This window comes from Pseudochaenichthys georgianus, chromosome 6, assembly GCF_902827115.2.
Source record: "Pseudochaenichthys georgianus chromosome 6, fPseGeo1.2, whole genome shotgun sequence".
NCBI classification, from domain to species: Eukaryota; Metazoa; Chordata; class Actinopteri; order Perciformes; family Channichthyidae; genus Pseudochaenichthys; species Pseudochaenichthys georgianus.
The window spans coordinates 43,103,842-43,118,647 of NC_047508.1; the positions used below are offsets into that span (position 1 = coordinate 43,103,842).

Sequence of the window (14,806 nt, forward strand, 5' to 3'; positions counted from 1 at the left end):
CGGGTGTACATTTCGGGACAGTGTGACAGGGGCTTTAACAATGGCAAATTTAAAACTGTCTGCAAAAGGCCAGACCAAACAAAATACAAGTATTGCTATAAAAACATTGCCAGCAGTGGAAAATAGTTGAACAGCTTAATAAGGATAATATCTAGGATACAGGAGGAGGGGTTGATTTGGGATGCTATACTCTCTGACACTGAGAATGTAATGGGTTGAAACGGAGTAAAAGAAGAAGAATTAAGATGGAAATGGAGAAAATGCAAGGGCCTGGGCTGGATCTTTGGACATGATATTCTCCCCCCTGTTTACAAAAAAAATTGGACGTTTTTTGGACGGCATGCAACCTCATCAGGGGTTAAAAAAAAAGTGATAAAGATGAAGCATAAGTATTAAGAAAACTAAATAAATAGTAAAATATAAAAGAAGCATTGTGCACTATGAGGAATGTTTCGATTACTTATCACCTCGTCTTGCTACATAGTCTTGCACAATTTCATTTCTACTCTGTTTCTTCTTGCACTATTATTATTATAATTTGTTTTATTGTTTTATGTCCTATATACACACAAAAACTGAAACTTTGACTTAAATGTATTAGGTCAACAGGTCTCACATAAATGTACTAGGTTAGTTGAAAGCAATAATATTAAGTTTAAATAAAACATGTTTAACTTTTGTTAATTTGTTGACATAATATATACTTAATTAAAGTTCACGGTTCAGTTTTAATCAGTATATTTATGTTGCACTGTTGGAGGAGCCTCAAACTTTCATTCAGTTCCCTTGCCATAACACTAGCTACTGTGCAAATGACAATTAAGCCTTTGCATCTTGAGTCTTTAATTGAATATAAGCTATTAGCTGCTGAAAGTGTGTTGGACAGAACTTAAACCCTAAAAGCTACACCTGTTGGTATCATGTATGCATGTGCTGTGATCCTTGCAGTGATCAGATGAAACCAACCCGCCCTCTCCGCCAAATGCTTAACTCTCATGGTGCTTCATGAACGGCCGGCTATTTTTACCCACTCACCATAATCTTGGTGGTGTAGGCGCAGTTGACCCCTATTCCCTGGATGAGCAGGTCCATGGCTGATGCCGGGATGTCTTTCGGATCCGGCAACCTTTTGTAATATTGTCCCGCGACGTAGGCCTGCACCACCGTCATGCGGTTCATAGTGAGCGTGCCGGTCTTGTCGGAGCAGATGGCCGTAGCGTTGCCCATCGTCTCGCAAGCGTCCAGGTGGCGGACCAGGTTGTTGTCCTTCATCATTTTCTGGAATAAATAAGAAACGCAGCGTTACTTAGAAGTCCCTTATTATACTGTTTTTCATCAATATATCACAGGTCTCAGATATATCCAGAGCCTGTCTCTGATTGGCTGAAACACCAAACCGATCATCGCAGCATCCCATAATCCCCTCTGTTTCAGCCCTGTTTCCAAAGTGCTGATTCTCTGTCTGTTACTTTAGATGAAAATAAGGAGCCCCTCCCCACGCCCCTCTGAGAGACATTTGGTTACAAAGAACTCAATGGAGCTCTAGGAGGAGATTCAGGTTAGTTATTAGCCTTCTTTCCAAAGTGGTCATTGCTCCAAGCACGAAGAGCCAAAAAACATTCTGAGTGCTAAAAATGACTTTACATTTTTACAAATTCTTATAGAAAATAACAGTACGTGGGTTCAAATCCAGTTCGAGGAACCTACAGGCCAAGTCCTCCCCTTGGTCTCCCCCTTTAATACAGTTGCTATCAATTAATGTACTCTCTGGTCCATCAGCCTACTTTCCAAAGTGGTCATTGCTCCAACAGGGGAGAGCCAAAGACCATTATGGGTGCTGCTGAGTGCTAAAGATTACATTAAAATGGCATTAGAACTTTAAAACTGTAGAGCATTTTTACAAAATCATATAAACATAACAGTACGTGGGTTAAGATCCGGCTCGAGGAACTTACAGGCCAAGTCCTCCCCTTTAATGCTGGTTCTATAATAATAATAATAATTCCTTACATTTATTATAGCGCATTATCAATGACTCAAAGCGCTTTACATATACACACATTGCACATCATACATGCAATGGTCAGATACTGTGGACAATACCCACAGGAGCAAGTTCAGGTGAAGGGTCTTGCCCAAGGACCCACCGGCTTTACAGACGCAGCAGCGTTTCACCCCTTGATCTGATGATCATTGCACAGCGCACTGCGCCACACCGTCCATCTTCACGCCTCGAGGTCATCGAGGCGCTTTTACATTGGTATTATACATGTACTGTGGACAATACCCACAGGAGCAAATCCAGGTGAAGTGTCTTGCCCAAGGACACAACGGCCTGACGCAGTGGCGGTGGGAGCGGGTTTCGAACTGGAGTTCCCCAGCACTCCCCCTTGATCTGATGATCGGATGCACAGACCACTGCGCCACCCATCCCTAGTTCTATCACTAAATGCACTCTTTGGTCCATCAGCGACAAACCTCATTGGGAGTTCTTGACGCTACAAGTCTTTTGAGCAGTGACAATATGTCGTGATATATTGGCATTAGCTCTGTAGAAAGTTTTTACAAAATCGTATATAAAATAAAAGCACGTGGGTTAAAATATGGCTCAAGGAACACAGGTCCACCACTTGGTCTCCCCCTTCAACACCGTTTCTATCACTAAAGGCCTTTGTTGTTTCTGTCATGCCTTTATTAGAATTTCCCAGTTTTTAAATCCATTTTATTGTCAAATACTCTCTGTTCCTTTAGTCCTGGTTGTGTTATATTTTTGTTGAATATTCTCAGGTATTTCATATTGATTATTCTACATTGATTCAACTCAAAGTTTTGTCCAAACCTCATTGGGAGTTCTTGACGCTACAAGTCTTTTGAGCGCTGCCAATATGTCCTGATATATAAGTGATGTTATAGACTAACACACCTTGACCGAGTAGGCCAGGGAGATAGTGACGGCCAGAGGAAGACCTTCAGGCACGGCCACCACTAGCACCGTCACGCCGATGATGAAGAACTTGACGAAGAACTGAACGTAGACGGGAACACACTCGCTGGTCCACGTGACGCCCTGAATCCAGAAGGTGTCGATCAGGAAGCGAGTGATGAGGATGACGACAGTGATGGACGACATGAACAGACCTGAAGACAGAAAGACAAAGAGAGACGATGAAAGTTAGTTCAGAATCAGGATCGGTTTTATTACCAAGTAAACGAGGAATTTGCTTTGGTGTAGATGGCGCATATAAAGATATAAACCTGATCATAAGCACAACACATGCTGAGCACAGTAAGGAGAGGTTAGGATTGTCAATGCCTAGAGATGACACTGAGAGTTTCAGTACAAATAAAAAGCCTGTTTTCCTCATAGACTCAGAGTAATCAAGGAAGTGTTTTCTACGGTCCACAAAAAGGACAAACCCTTGGAGAGAGTTTGAAGTCACTGTTCTTATCCTAACTATCATGGATCTACACAAAGGCAACCGCTTTTAGTGTATGATAAGACAATAGGGGTGTATATAGGCTCTATGTGTCACATACAGAAATACACTGAACAAAAATATAAACGCAACACTTTTGTTTTTGCTCCCATTTTTCATGAGATGAACTCAAAGATCTAAAACATTTTTTATAAACACAAAATAACCATTTCTCTCAAATATTGTTCACAAATCTGCAAAAATGTGTGATAGTGAGCACTTCTCCTTTGCCGAGATAATCCATCCCACCTCACAGGTGTGGCATATCAAGATGCTGATTAGACAGCATGATTATTGCACAGGTGTGCCTTAGGCTGGCCACAATAAAAGGCCACTCTAAAACGTGCATTTTTGCTTTATTGGGGGGGTCTGGGGGGGTCCGAAAACCAGTCAGTATCTGATGTGAGGGGTAGGGGTAGGGTTAGGGTTAGGGTAATGTTGTGAATCGAGTGGCCTGTGTTCGTCGTCCATTACATACGCCTGCCCATACCATAACCCCACCACCACCATGGGCCACTCGATTCACAACATTACCCTAACCCTAACCCTACCCCTACCCCTCACACCAGATACTGCCAGGTTTTCGGACCCCCCCCCCAGACCCCCGCAATAAAGCAAAAAGGCACGTTTCAGAGTGGCCTTTTATTGTGGCCAGCCTAAGGCACACCTGTGCAATAATCATGCTGTCTAATCAGCATCTTGATATGCCACGCCTAGTGCTGCGTACCGGTACGCCGAACCGGTACTGGACTTGTAAAAAGTTTCGGTTCAAGTCCGGTTAAAACCGGAACGTCAGGAACCGGTACTTGGACTCGCAAAAAAACTAGCACTTACGTATATTCTGGTGTCTGTGGTTATTTAAACATTCCCTGATAAACGTGATTCAGTGTCAATAAATGAGTGCTAATCCCAGTGTGCTCAGTGTACAACATCACATGTCATTTCACCTTCGATTCACGGTTTGAAGACGTAGCATTTCCCCACATGCTAATGCTAACCGGAAGTGAAGAATTTTCAGAATAAAAGTATTAAGTAAATAGTGTGAACTTCCGGATTTTCAGAATAAAACTGATTTAAATTAAATAGTGTATTTAATTCAAAATTACGCCATATCAACATTGATTTTAATTTCTAACAGTATGTATGTACATCACTATGTATGTAGTATGTACTGTATAATGTAAACATTATTATTATTATTATTATATTGAACTTTGTAGTAGTTCACTGTAGTTGCTGTCATAACATAAGTCATTTGTAGACTAAGTGGAAAAAAGTGTTTTTTTTACATTTGTACTTTTTAGAGAAATGTAGACACAAGTTGGAAGGGAGCACAATAAACCTGACGAGTTTGAATTTCAGTTGTTTATGAGTTAATTTCAATTGATAATTAGCTCACAATAAGTTCACTTTAGTTACTCGCACAACTTGACACAAGCCATGGGTTCAGGTCCGGACTTATAAGTCCGGACCTGAACCTGAACCTCTGGACTTGAGTCCGGACCTGAACCTGAATGTGAGTCCAGGTACGCAGCACTAGCCACGCCTGTGAGGTGGGATGGATTATCTCGGCAAAGGAGAAGTGCTCACGATCACAGATCTTTTCAGATTTGTGAACAATATTTGAGAGAAACGGTTATTTTGTGTATATAGAAAATGTTTTAGATCTTTGAGTTCATCTCATGAAAAATGGGAGCAAAAACAAAAGTGTTGCGTTTATATTTGTGTTCAGTGTATAATAACAATATGAAGTCATAGCAGATCCTTAATCTCATATTTAACTATTTGCTTGTTGTGTAGTAGGCGCTTAACCATAAAACGGTTTCTGTATCCTGGGGATATATTTATTTGACAAGATGTGTCCGTGTGTAAAATAGGTCTAATAACAGTGTAATAACCATGTAATATGGGAGTTATAACAATGTAATTACAGTGTAATATGGGTCTAATAACACATGTCAAACTAAATCAACTCGCATCATGCACATGAAATTAGCCCTAGCACATTACAAGGAGCCCTAATATGAAAAAGCTCTGAAAGAGAGGAATAACAATACAAGTTCCTGTTCAAAGTGAATTAAACCCATGTGGCGTCATCATCTTTACAACCAAAGTGAAATGGATTGCTTCATTGATGAAGAGTACTATGATACTGATGATACTGATGATACTGAGTCATCCGATTGGTATCGTACCTGCTTTTCCGATCTGCACAGCCAGTTTGGTCAGCTTCCCCTGGAGGACGGACTTCTCCTTTTTGAGGTTTTTCTTCTTCTCCGGTTCTCCATCATCGTTGAGCGGCTGCATCTCCACCGGTCCTCCATCCTTGTTTTTTCCTACAGAAAACAAGGGAATTAAACACACGTAAAGATGCATTTTGTTCCTCCATTATATAAAAATATATAATCGACAAATAGTTATCTGAGCCAATTAAGACAGATATTTATTCTTGTGATAGACTTTAACAACTTGAAGGTTACATTAGGATCAAATGCACCCGTCTCTAGAAAACGGTTGATGTGAAGAGTTGTTGTTGATTTACAGCAGTGCTTCTCAAAGTGTGGTCCGCGGACCACTGGTGGTCCGTGAGCGCCCCCTAGTGGTCCGTGAGTATATTGGTAAAATTTCACATTTGAAATAAATAAATTTATTTAAGTTTTTCACACTCTCGCGGGAATATCTCCGCAATGGAACGAGCTTAAGTTTCACTTTCGATTGCATGATATAGCCCAGATAAACACCTTCATCACACATGTTGCCACTTGTTTGTACAATTTTCAGGCAATTTGTAAAAAACGATGTGTTTTTGGATATTTGTGGAGTTAGGTGGTCCGCGAGTGTTCTTTTATTGGTTAAGTGGTCCTTGGTATGAAAAAGTTTGAGAAACACTGATTTACAGGGACTTTGCAAAAACTAAGCAGCTCACAAACATCACAGTTAGAGTTGTCGTTTACAAAAAAGAATGCCACCAAAGAAGAATTGGAGTTTCCCTGCTGATAAAGAATATGAGTTGAATAAAGTTACAGCAGTTCCTCTTTCTGCCGCAGAGAGGGACGTTTGTCCTGAGGCTGTGTATTCATAACTCTTCACCTCACAGAAGGGTCCTTCGTTCAGTGTGTGACTTCAAACAGAGTTCAATCTGTCAGGCAGTGGGAGGGTGCACGGGCCGGATTAGAAGAAGCCCTGGAGAGTGAGGGTATCTGTCGGTGTGTGTGTTTGTTTCTCTGTGTGTGAGAGCATGCTGATCCCATCTCAGTAATGAGTTTATTAGGGGACAGGCAGGCAGGAGAAGAAAGCAGCTGCCGAGCTTAAGGCCGATAATCTGCCTGGTCCTAATCACCAGCAACAGAGTCAGGAGCACCTGCTGCTGTCCAGAGGGACGCACACTGCACCATGCGGGAGAACCAGGAAGACCGGACAGGGACCTGGAACCAGTCATATACTACCTCACAGAACTAAAGCAGCTTTGTGTTGCTCACCTTTCTTTGCTTTCTCCTCTTTTTTACCTGTAAGAGAAAAACATGCAACAGTTAGTTGATTTTGCCGAAAGGTGCTTTTTTGCCGGCACGCAACGGCTAGGACGTTAGTAAGGTAAGGTAAGGTACGTTTATTTATAAAGCACATTTTCAGGCAATTATTGTGCTTTACGTCATCATTAACACTTAACAAGAAGACAACAGAAAGGAACAAAATAAATAAACAAAATGGAATAACAGATTCATAAAAACCATGCATAAAAGAGATACAGAATAGTTTAAAAACAACATTGTAAATACGGTAGGCGCTAAAACAAGTTAAAAGACATGATGTAGACAAAAAGCGTATGATAACTTTTGATCCTCGTGGTCTTTACATGATACTGACCACATTTAAAGTCGATCCGAATGAAACTGTAGGAGTTAGCTCAAATATGGGGCTGAAAAAGTGCAAAAAATGGCCAGGTGTTGTACATACATTTAAAATGGCCGACCTCCTGTTGGGTTTACAGTATGTCTCCAAGAGGGTTGCTTGTGCATCTCATCATGCTACGTTGGCCTACCAAACTTCAGACTTGTAGGTGAAAGTACAATGAGGGGCTGCTTGTTAAGAAATTTGTATGGGGTGCTATACTGTAGAGACATTTCACTTGCATCAATTATGAAAGCCCCCAAAATATCAAATTGTTCACCAGTCCTGACAAGTGTGCAAAACATCTCCATCTTGAAATTCTCTTGTATAGTTTCTACATTTTGTTTATTTCCTTATTTAAGGTTTTGAATACCTCTTATTTTGTATTTATCTGTACTGTATTTCTTTTGTTTTCCATTGACAATCTTAAAGACTTAGAATTGTATCTGCAAGCTTAAAACACATGATGACGTTGACATTGTTAACCCCTAACAGTAATCTTATTAAACCGATCCCTTTGTTCTCTGAACTTACTTTTCTTGTCTTTCCTCTCCTTCTTTTTCTTCTCCTTCTTTTCTTTCTGAGCCTTCTCGTCCACATCACTGTCTTCACTAGCGCCGAGCAGCGTGAAGATGATCCCAGTCTGAGAGTTTTCCCCCACAGCCGTGACCAGCATCTTACCGGAGCCCTCCATCACATGGGTACCTGGGAGAGAGATTAAGGCGAATCACAATTACTTCCGTTAATATTGAGATAGACATTATTAAACACGATTATTATATGGCTAAGTTGAATACTCGATTCTGATTGGTCAATTTGGACATTTCAGAGATTGTTAATAAGCAATAGCACCCATTGCTAAGGAAGATCATGGGAGAGAAGGAAAGAGGTTAAAAGACGGAGCATTGGACGATGCGTTGGAAGACTAAACACTAAAGGGACCAGTAGAAAAAGACATACAGGAAGTAAACACTGAAGGGAACAGCAGAAGAAGACAGACAGGAAGTAAACACTAAAGGGAACAGCAGAAGAAGAAAGACAGGAAGTAAACACTAACGAGAACAGCAGAAGAAGACGGACAGGAAGTAAACACTAAAGAGAACAGCAGAAGAAGACAGACAGGAAGTAATCACTAAAGGGAAAAGCAGAAGAAGAAAGACAGGAAGTAAACACTAACGGGAACAGCAGAAGAGGACGGACAGGAAGTAAACACTAAAGAGAACAGCAGAAGAAGACAGACAGGAAGTAAACACTAAAGGGAACAGCAGAAGAAGAAAGACAGAAAGCAAACACTAAAGGGAACAGCAGAAGAAGACAGACAGGAAGTAAACACTAAAGGGAACAGCAGAAGAAGACACACAGGAAGTAAACACTAAAGAGAACAGAAGAAGACAGACAGGAAGTAAACACTAAAGGGAACAGCAGAAGAAGACAGACAGAAAGTAAACACTAACAGGAACAGCAGAAGAAGACACACAGGAAGTAAATACTAAAGAGAACAGAAGAAGACAGACAGGAAGTAAACACTAAAGGGAACAGCAGAAGAAGACAGACAGAAAGTAGACACTAAAGGGAACAGCAGAAGAAGACATACAGGAAGTAAACACTAAAGGGAACAGTAGAAGAAGACACACAGGAAGTAAACACTAAAGGGAATAGTAGAAGAAGACACGCAGGAAGTAAACACTAAAGGGAACGGTAGAAGAATACAGGTAGGAAGTAAATACTAAAGGGAACAGTAGAAGAAGACAGACAGGAAGTAAACACTAAATGGAACAGCAGATGAAGACAGACAGGAAGTAAACACTAAAGGGAACAGCAGAAGAAGAGAGACAGGAAGTAAACACTAAAGGGAACAGCAGAAGAAGACAGACAGGAAGTAAACACTAAAGGGAACAGCAGAAGAAGAAAGACAGGAAGAAAACACTAAAGAGAACAGCAGAACAAGAAAGACAGGAAGTAAACACTAACAGGAACAGCAGAAGAAGACATACAGGAAGTAAACACTAAAGGGAACAGTAGAAGAAGACACTAAGGAAGTAAACACTAAAGGGAACAGAAGAAGACAGACAGGAAGTAAACACTAAAGGGAACAGCAGAACAAGAAAGACAGGAAGTAAACACTAAAGGGAACAGCAGAAGAAGACATACAGGAAGTAAACACTAAAGGGAACAGTAGAAGAAGACACTAAGGAAGTAAACACTAAAGGGAACAGAAGAAGACAGACAGGAAGTAAAAACTAAAGGGAACAGAAGAAGACAGACAGGAAGTAAACTCTAAAGGGAACAGCAGAAGAAGACATACAGGAAGTAAACACTAAAGGGAACAGAAGAAGAAAGACAGGAAGAAAACACTAACGGGAACAGCAGAAGAAGACAGACAGGAAGTATACACTAAAGGGAACAGCAGAACAAGAAAGACAGGAAGTAAACACTAAAGGGAACAGCAGAAGAAGACAGACAGGAAGTATACACTAAAGGGAACAGCAGAAGAAGAAAGACAGGAAGTAAACACTAACGGGAACAGCAGAAGAAGACATACAGGAAGTAAACACTAAAGGGAACAGTAGAAGAAGACACACAGGAAGTAAACACTAAAGGGAACAGAAGAAGACAGACAGGAAGTAAACACTAAAGGGAACAGCAGAAGACAAACAGGAAGTAAACACTAAAGGGAACGGTAGAAGAAGACACGCAGGAAGTAAACACTAAAGGGAACAGTAGAAGAAGACACACAGGAAGTAAACACTAAAGGGAACGGTAGAAGAAGACAGACAGGAAGTAAACACTAAAGGGAACAGCAGAGGAAGACAGACAGGAAGTAAACACTAAAGGGAACAGCAGAAGAAGACAGACAGTAAAGAGGCTTCTCAATACTCAAATCTCCCCTCCTCGACTCCTCGGTCCTCCGGTAGTGACCCGGAAATGAATTTCAGCGCGCCATTTTGAAGGACGTCTCATTTCTCTAAATGCACACCGAGGACCGAAGATCGAGCGTCGAGGAGGCTCTCTGGAGGAGCTATAACCGAGGATACACTGATGGTTCCTCCACGGCTCCTCCGCGGATGCATTTCCGGGAACGGTGGAGGCGTGACGCACGGCCGGACTTATCTCAGCCAATGACAGCTCTGCATGCATCCCCTGGATATTATTTTATTAACTGCTTTCATCGCGACGCGATGTTTACAGTGAGAACAGCTGTGAGGTCCGTGCAGAAAGCAGAGCAGTGTGTATAATATATATCACTCAGTATAACAGACCTACTCTCTTTATTTGCTTTAGTTTAGTAGATATCTACAAAGAGTCCATATTTTTCTAAGACCATTTAGTGCTTCACAATAAAATACACAACGGCTGTAGCCTGATTATGCTAGAACAGATTACAAAATGTGATTTTGGATATTTGTGGAGTTAGGTGGTCCGCGAGTGTTTTTTTATTGGTTAAGTGGTCCTTGGTATGAAAAAGTTTGAGAAACACTGCACTAAAGGGAACAGCAAAAGAAGAAAGACAGGAAGAAAACACTAACGGGAACAGCAGAAGAAGACAGACAGGAAGTAGACACTAACGGGAACAGCAGAAGAAGACAGACAGGAAGTAAACACTAACGGGAACAGCAGAAGAAGACAGACAGGAAGTAAACACTAAAGGGAACAGCAGAAGAAGACAGGCAGGAAGTAAACACTAAAGGGAACAGCAGAAGAAGAAAGACAGGAAGAAAACACTAAAGGGAACAGTAGAAGAAGACAGGCAGGAAGTAAATACTAAAGGGAACAGTAGAAGAAGACAGACAGGAAGTAAACACTAAAGGGAACAGAAGAAGAAGACAGACAGACAGGAAGTATACACCAACGGGAACAGTAGAAGAAGACAGACAGGAAGTAAACACTAAAGGGAACAGCAGAAGAAGAAAGACAGGAAGAAAACACTAAAGGGAACAGTAGAAGAAGACAGGCAGGAAGTAAATACTAAAGGGAACAGTAGAAGAAGACAGACAGGAAGTAAACACTAAAGGGAACAGTAGAAGAAGACAGACAGACAGGAAGTATACACTAACGGGAACAGTAGAAGAAGACAGACAGGAAGTAAACACTAAAGGGAACAGTAGAAGAAGACACACAGGAAGTAAACACTAAAGGGAACAGTAGAAGAAGACAGGCAGGAAGTAAATACTAAAGGGAACAGTAGAAGAAGACAGACAGGAAGTAAACACTAAAGGGAACAGTAGAAGAAGACACACAGGAAGCAAAGACTAATGGGAACAGTAGGAGAATACAGACAGGAAGTAAACACTAACAGGAACACAGTATGGTCTCTGGCAGTGTTTAAGGACTTCTTAGTTGGAAAATAAACGTGAATAGACTTTGACAGTTACAGAAAACCTTGATACGGTAAGTGCAGCTGTTATTTAAAGTTACGTTGTTGTTGTCCCATTTCAATTAATATTGGGAGTCAAATATTGCATTATTTCACTTTTTTAAACTATTTTTCTTTTTGTATTTACTATTTACTTGTACTATATTTTTATGTTATCTGTGTTATTGTGTTGCACTGTTGGAGAAGCCTGTGATCTAAGATTTTCATCGGCATGACTAGAAGGTAGCTTTGTTCGTATGACAAAATAAAGAACCTTGAAATAGTTTGTATATTTAGTATGTGACCGTGTGATAAGCGGGATAATGTACTTACTCCCTGACTTTGAACAAATCTTGCATTTATGAAGAGTATTTTGTGGCCTACAAAGTCAAATGCATCAATCTGGTGAGAGGATACATTCATGAAAAATGTTCTGCTCTAGTAAAAACTGAATTATGAACTAATTGGTTGAATCAATATGAATGGCTGCTATTTCTGATGTTTCTTCAATTTCAATGTCTTTTTTTCTTTTCTTATTGAAGCAAGGCGAGAAACAACAGGCGGTGTGATATGCTGTAAAATTGTTAAGACGACTGGCAAACTGACTTGACTTGAAATAATTAAGATCTTCATTACCTGACAGCAACATGGGGTCCTTGTCAACGCTCTTCTTCACGTGGTCCGACTCTCCGGTCAGAGAGCTCTCATCAATCTTCAGATCGTTGCCCTGAATCAGGATGCCGTCAGTCGGCAGGAGGTCACCTGGAACCGCAAAACACACACAGGTGCACTGTAAGAACAGCTCTCCTTCATCACGTCTCTGTGTTACAACATCAAGTCTGTCACATGGGTACAGATGGAGGAAAACAACCAACAATTAAATATTCCACTTTTAAATAGTGATGTTGAGATTTAAATACAGATGTGAAATAAAAAAATTCAATATAACTTCCAGCCGATGATGAGCTGTACTATAGCTGATGCGTTTGGTTCTCTCCAACACATTCTCACTCCCAACTCAATACAGATGTCAGTATTCTCAGCCCCTACTCTCCCCCTAACTGAAAAAAGTCTGACATTATACATTTAAAATAAAGAAGGAAAAACAATAAGTGTGGCTTGATATAAGGTTGATAAACACTGGGAGAATGGATCTGCGGAGAGCTTTTCTCAACTCGTCTATTACCAACGTTCAGGGAGCTCTATGCGAGTCAATGGGACGCCCTGATAGTTGGAAACCGACGCTAAAGGGCTCCCCACTGTGTTTGATGGTGACGCCAAGGGAACCTGACATAACGTCACTATTGGACGAGTTGGGAGTGAGAATGTGTTGCTTTAATTTACCTTCTGACTGCTGATGATTCGTTATGCTGTAAACTAAAGAAGAATCAAATCTTCTGCAGCTTTCTATACTCACATTTAAAAAAAAAAAACATTTTCTTTAAACATGCCAATGTTCTGCTGAAATGAAGACTCGGAAAATCACTGCTGTTCAGTTTTTTTTTTACATTTTGGTTATAACTGTGGTTTAAATATTGTACGCCTTCGAGTGTCGATCGACTATGTATGGCTCGTCAATTGATGTACTATAGTAGAGAACACTATTAGCTTTGAACATTTGTAACTTGTACCAAATGTATTTTCTATGTGTAGAAAAGGGCGAAAACAATGCAGCAGAAATGGGCTCAGGGCACGGCAGCACCAACAAGGTCACTTTGGAGAGCCCTTTGGTCATTCTAATTTGTTGTGTTCTTTCTAAGTCTATGTATAGAAATAACCTTTCCTGTGTTTTTTATATGACAAACATCCTTGTACTTAGATTGAAAGGGTCATTTTGTATTTTGTAATACCAGGAACATGTAAGCAAAAAGCGAAATGAATGAACTCAGACACCCCTGAATAAGATATTCAGCTATTAAGATATTGGTGCAGCTCTAAGATTACACACGATTTAAAGTCTCAGCATTTAGACGAAAAACAACAACTGGAATTATTCTTTGTTTTGTCTTTACACCACTGGCCGATGCATTATGATCTCTCACCATATTTGACTTGTGCGATGTCCCCTACGACGATCTCCGACACCAGGATCTGGAGCATCTGCCCCCCTCGCACCACGGTGAACTTCTGCTCCTGCTCGATGCGGTTCTGAAGGCCTCGAAACTGCTTCTCTTTGCTCCAGTCGTTGAAGGCGGTCACCAGGACCACGCAGACCACCGACAGCAGGATGGCGGCGCCCTCGATCCAGCCGGCCTCCGCCTCGCCGTCCTCGTCCACGCCGCCGGCCGCACTGCCGCAGTCTGAACAGAGACAACGAGAGGCTGGACTTTAGTGTTCCGTGTCGACCTTAGAGTCGTGACCTCTGCTTTTTTAACCATATCTCAAAGGACTCAAAATTGACCTTTGAAGCAAATTGTGAAGCTGTGTGCAAAAAGGAGCACCGGCGTCCTATTTCGCCGTTGACAAAACCATGGTAATCATCGTCGACTCTGTCTTTTTCTTTACTGTCATGGTTTAGTACCCTGTCTTTGAAGAGCAGAAACTCTCCCAGTCAGATCATTAAGTCTTCCAGCAGATTGATTAATGAAACAAATCTAAACCTGGAGACCCTGAGCGGTCTTCCAGCTCTATAATGGACGATGACAGCCACCCTCTGCACTCAGAGTTTAAGCTTCTTCCTTTAGGAGGTTAGTTGTCCCAAATGTAGAACTAAGGCAGTGCTTCTCAAAGTGTGGTCCGCGGACCACTGGTGGTCCGTGAGCGCCCCCTAGTGGTCCGTGAGTATATTGGTAACATTTCTCATTTGAAATAAATAAATACATTTACGTTTTCCGCACTCTCGCGGGAATATTTCCGCAATGAAATGAGCTTAAGTTTCACTTTCTATTGCATGATAAAGCTCAGGGCAACACCTTCGTCACACATGTTGCCACTTGTTTGTACCATTTTCAGGCGATTTATAATCTGTTCTAGAAAAACGATGTGTTTTGGGATATTTGTGGAGTTAGGTGGTCCGCGAGTGTTTTTGTATTGGTTAAGTGGTCCTTGGTATGAAAAGGTTTGAGATACACTGAACTAAGGGGTATAA

At 41.1% G+C, this 14,806-nt stretch overlaps 1 protein-coding gene across 1 annotated transcript in view; it reads right to left on the reverse strand.

Annotated features, from left to right (window-relative positions):
* LOC117448533 (plasma membrane calcium-transporting ATPase 1-like) overlaps nt 1-13,956 on the reverse strand; it is a 38,246-nt gene extending 24,290 nt beyond the window's left edge. Inside the window, exons 1-7 of the mRNA XM_071203338.1 lie at nt 13,761-13,956; nt 12,355-12,480; nt 7,899-8,069; nt 6,956-6,982; nt 5,672-5,812; nt 2,924-3,138; nt 1,036-1,278 (exon numbers count right to left, since the gene is read on the reverse strand). Coding sequence (XP_071059439.1) covers nt 1,036-1,278; nt 2,924-3,138; nt 5,672-5,812; nt 6,956-6,982; nt 7,899-8,069; nt 12,355-12,480; nt 13,761-13,818 — 981 coding nt within the window. The 5' untranslated portion in view covers nt 13,819-13,956. The remainder of the gene's footprint in view (nt 1-1,035; nt 1,279-2,923; nt 3,139-5,671; nt 5,813-6,955; nt 6,983-7,898; nt 8,070-12,354; nt 12,481-13,760) is intronic.
* Between the last annotated feature and the right edge of the window lie 850 nt (nt 13,957-14,806).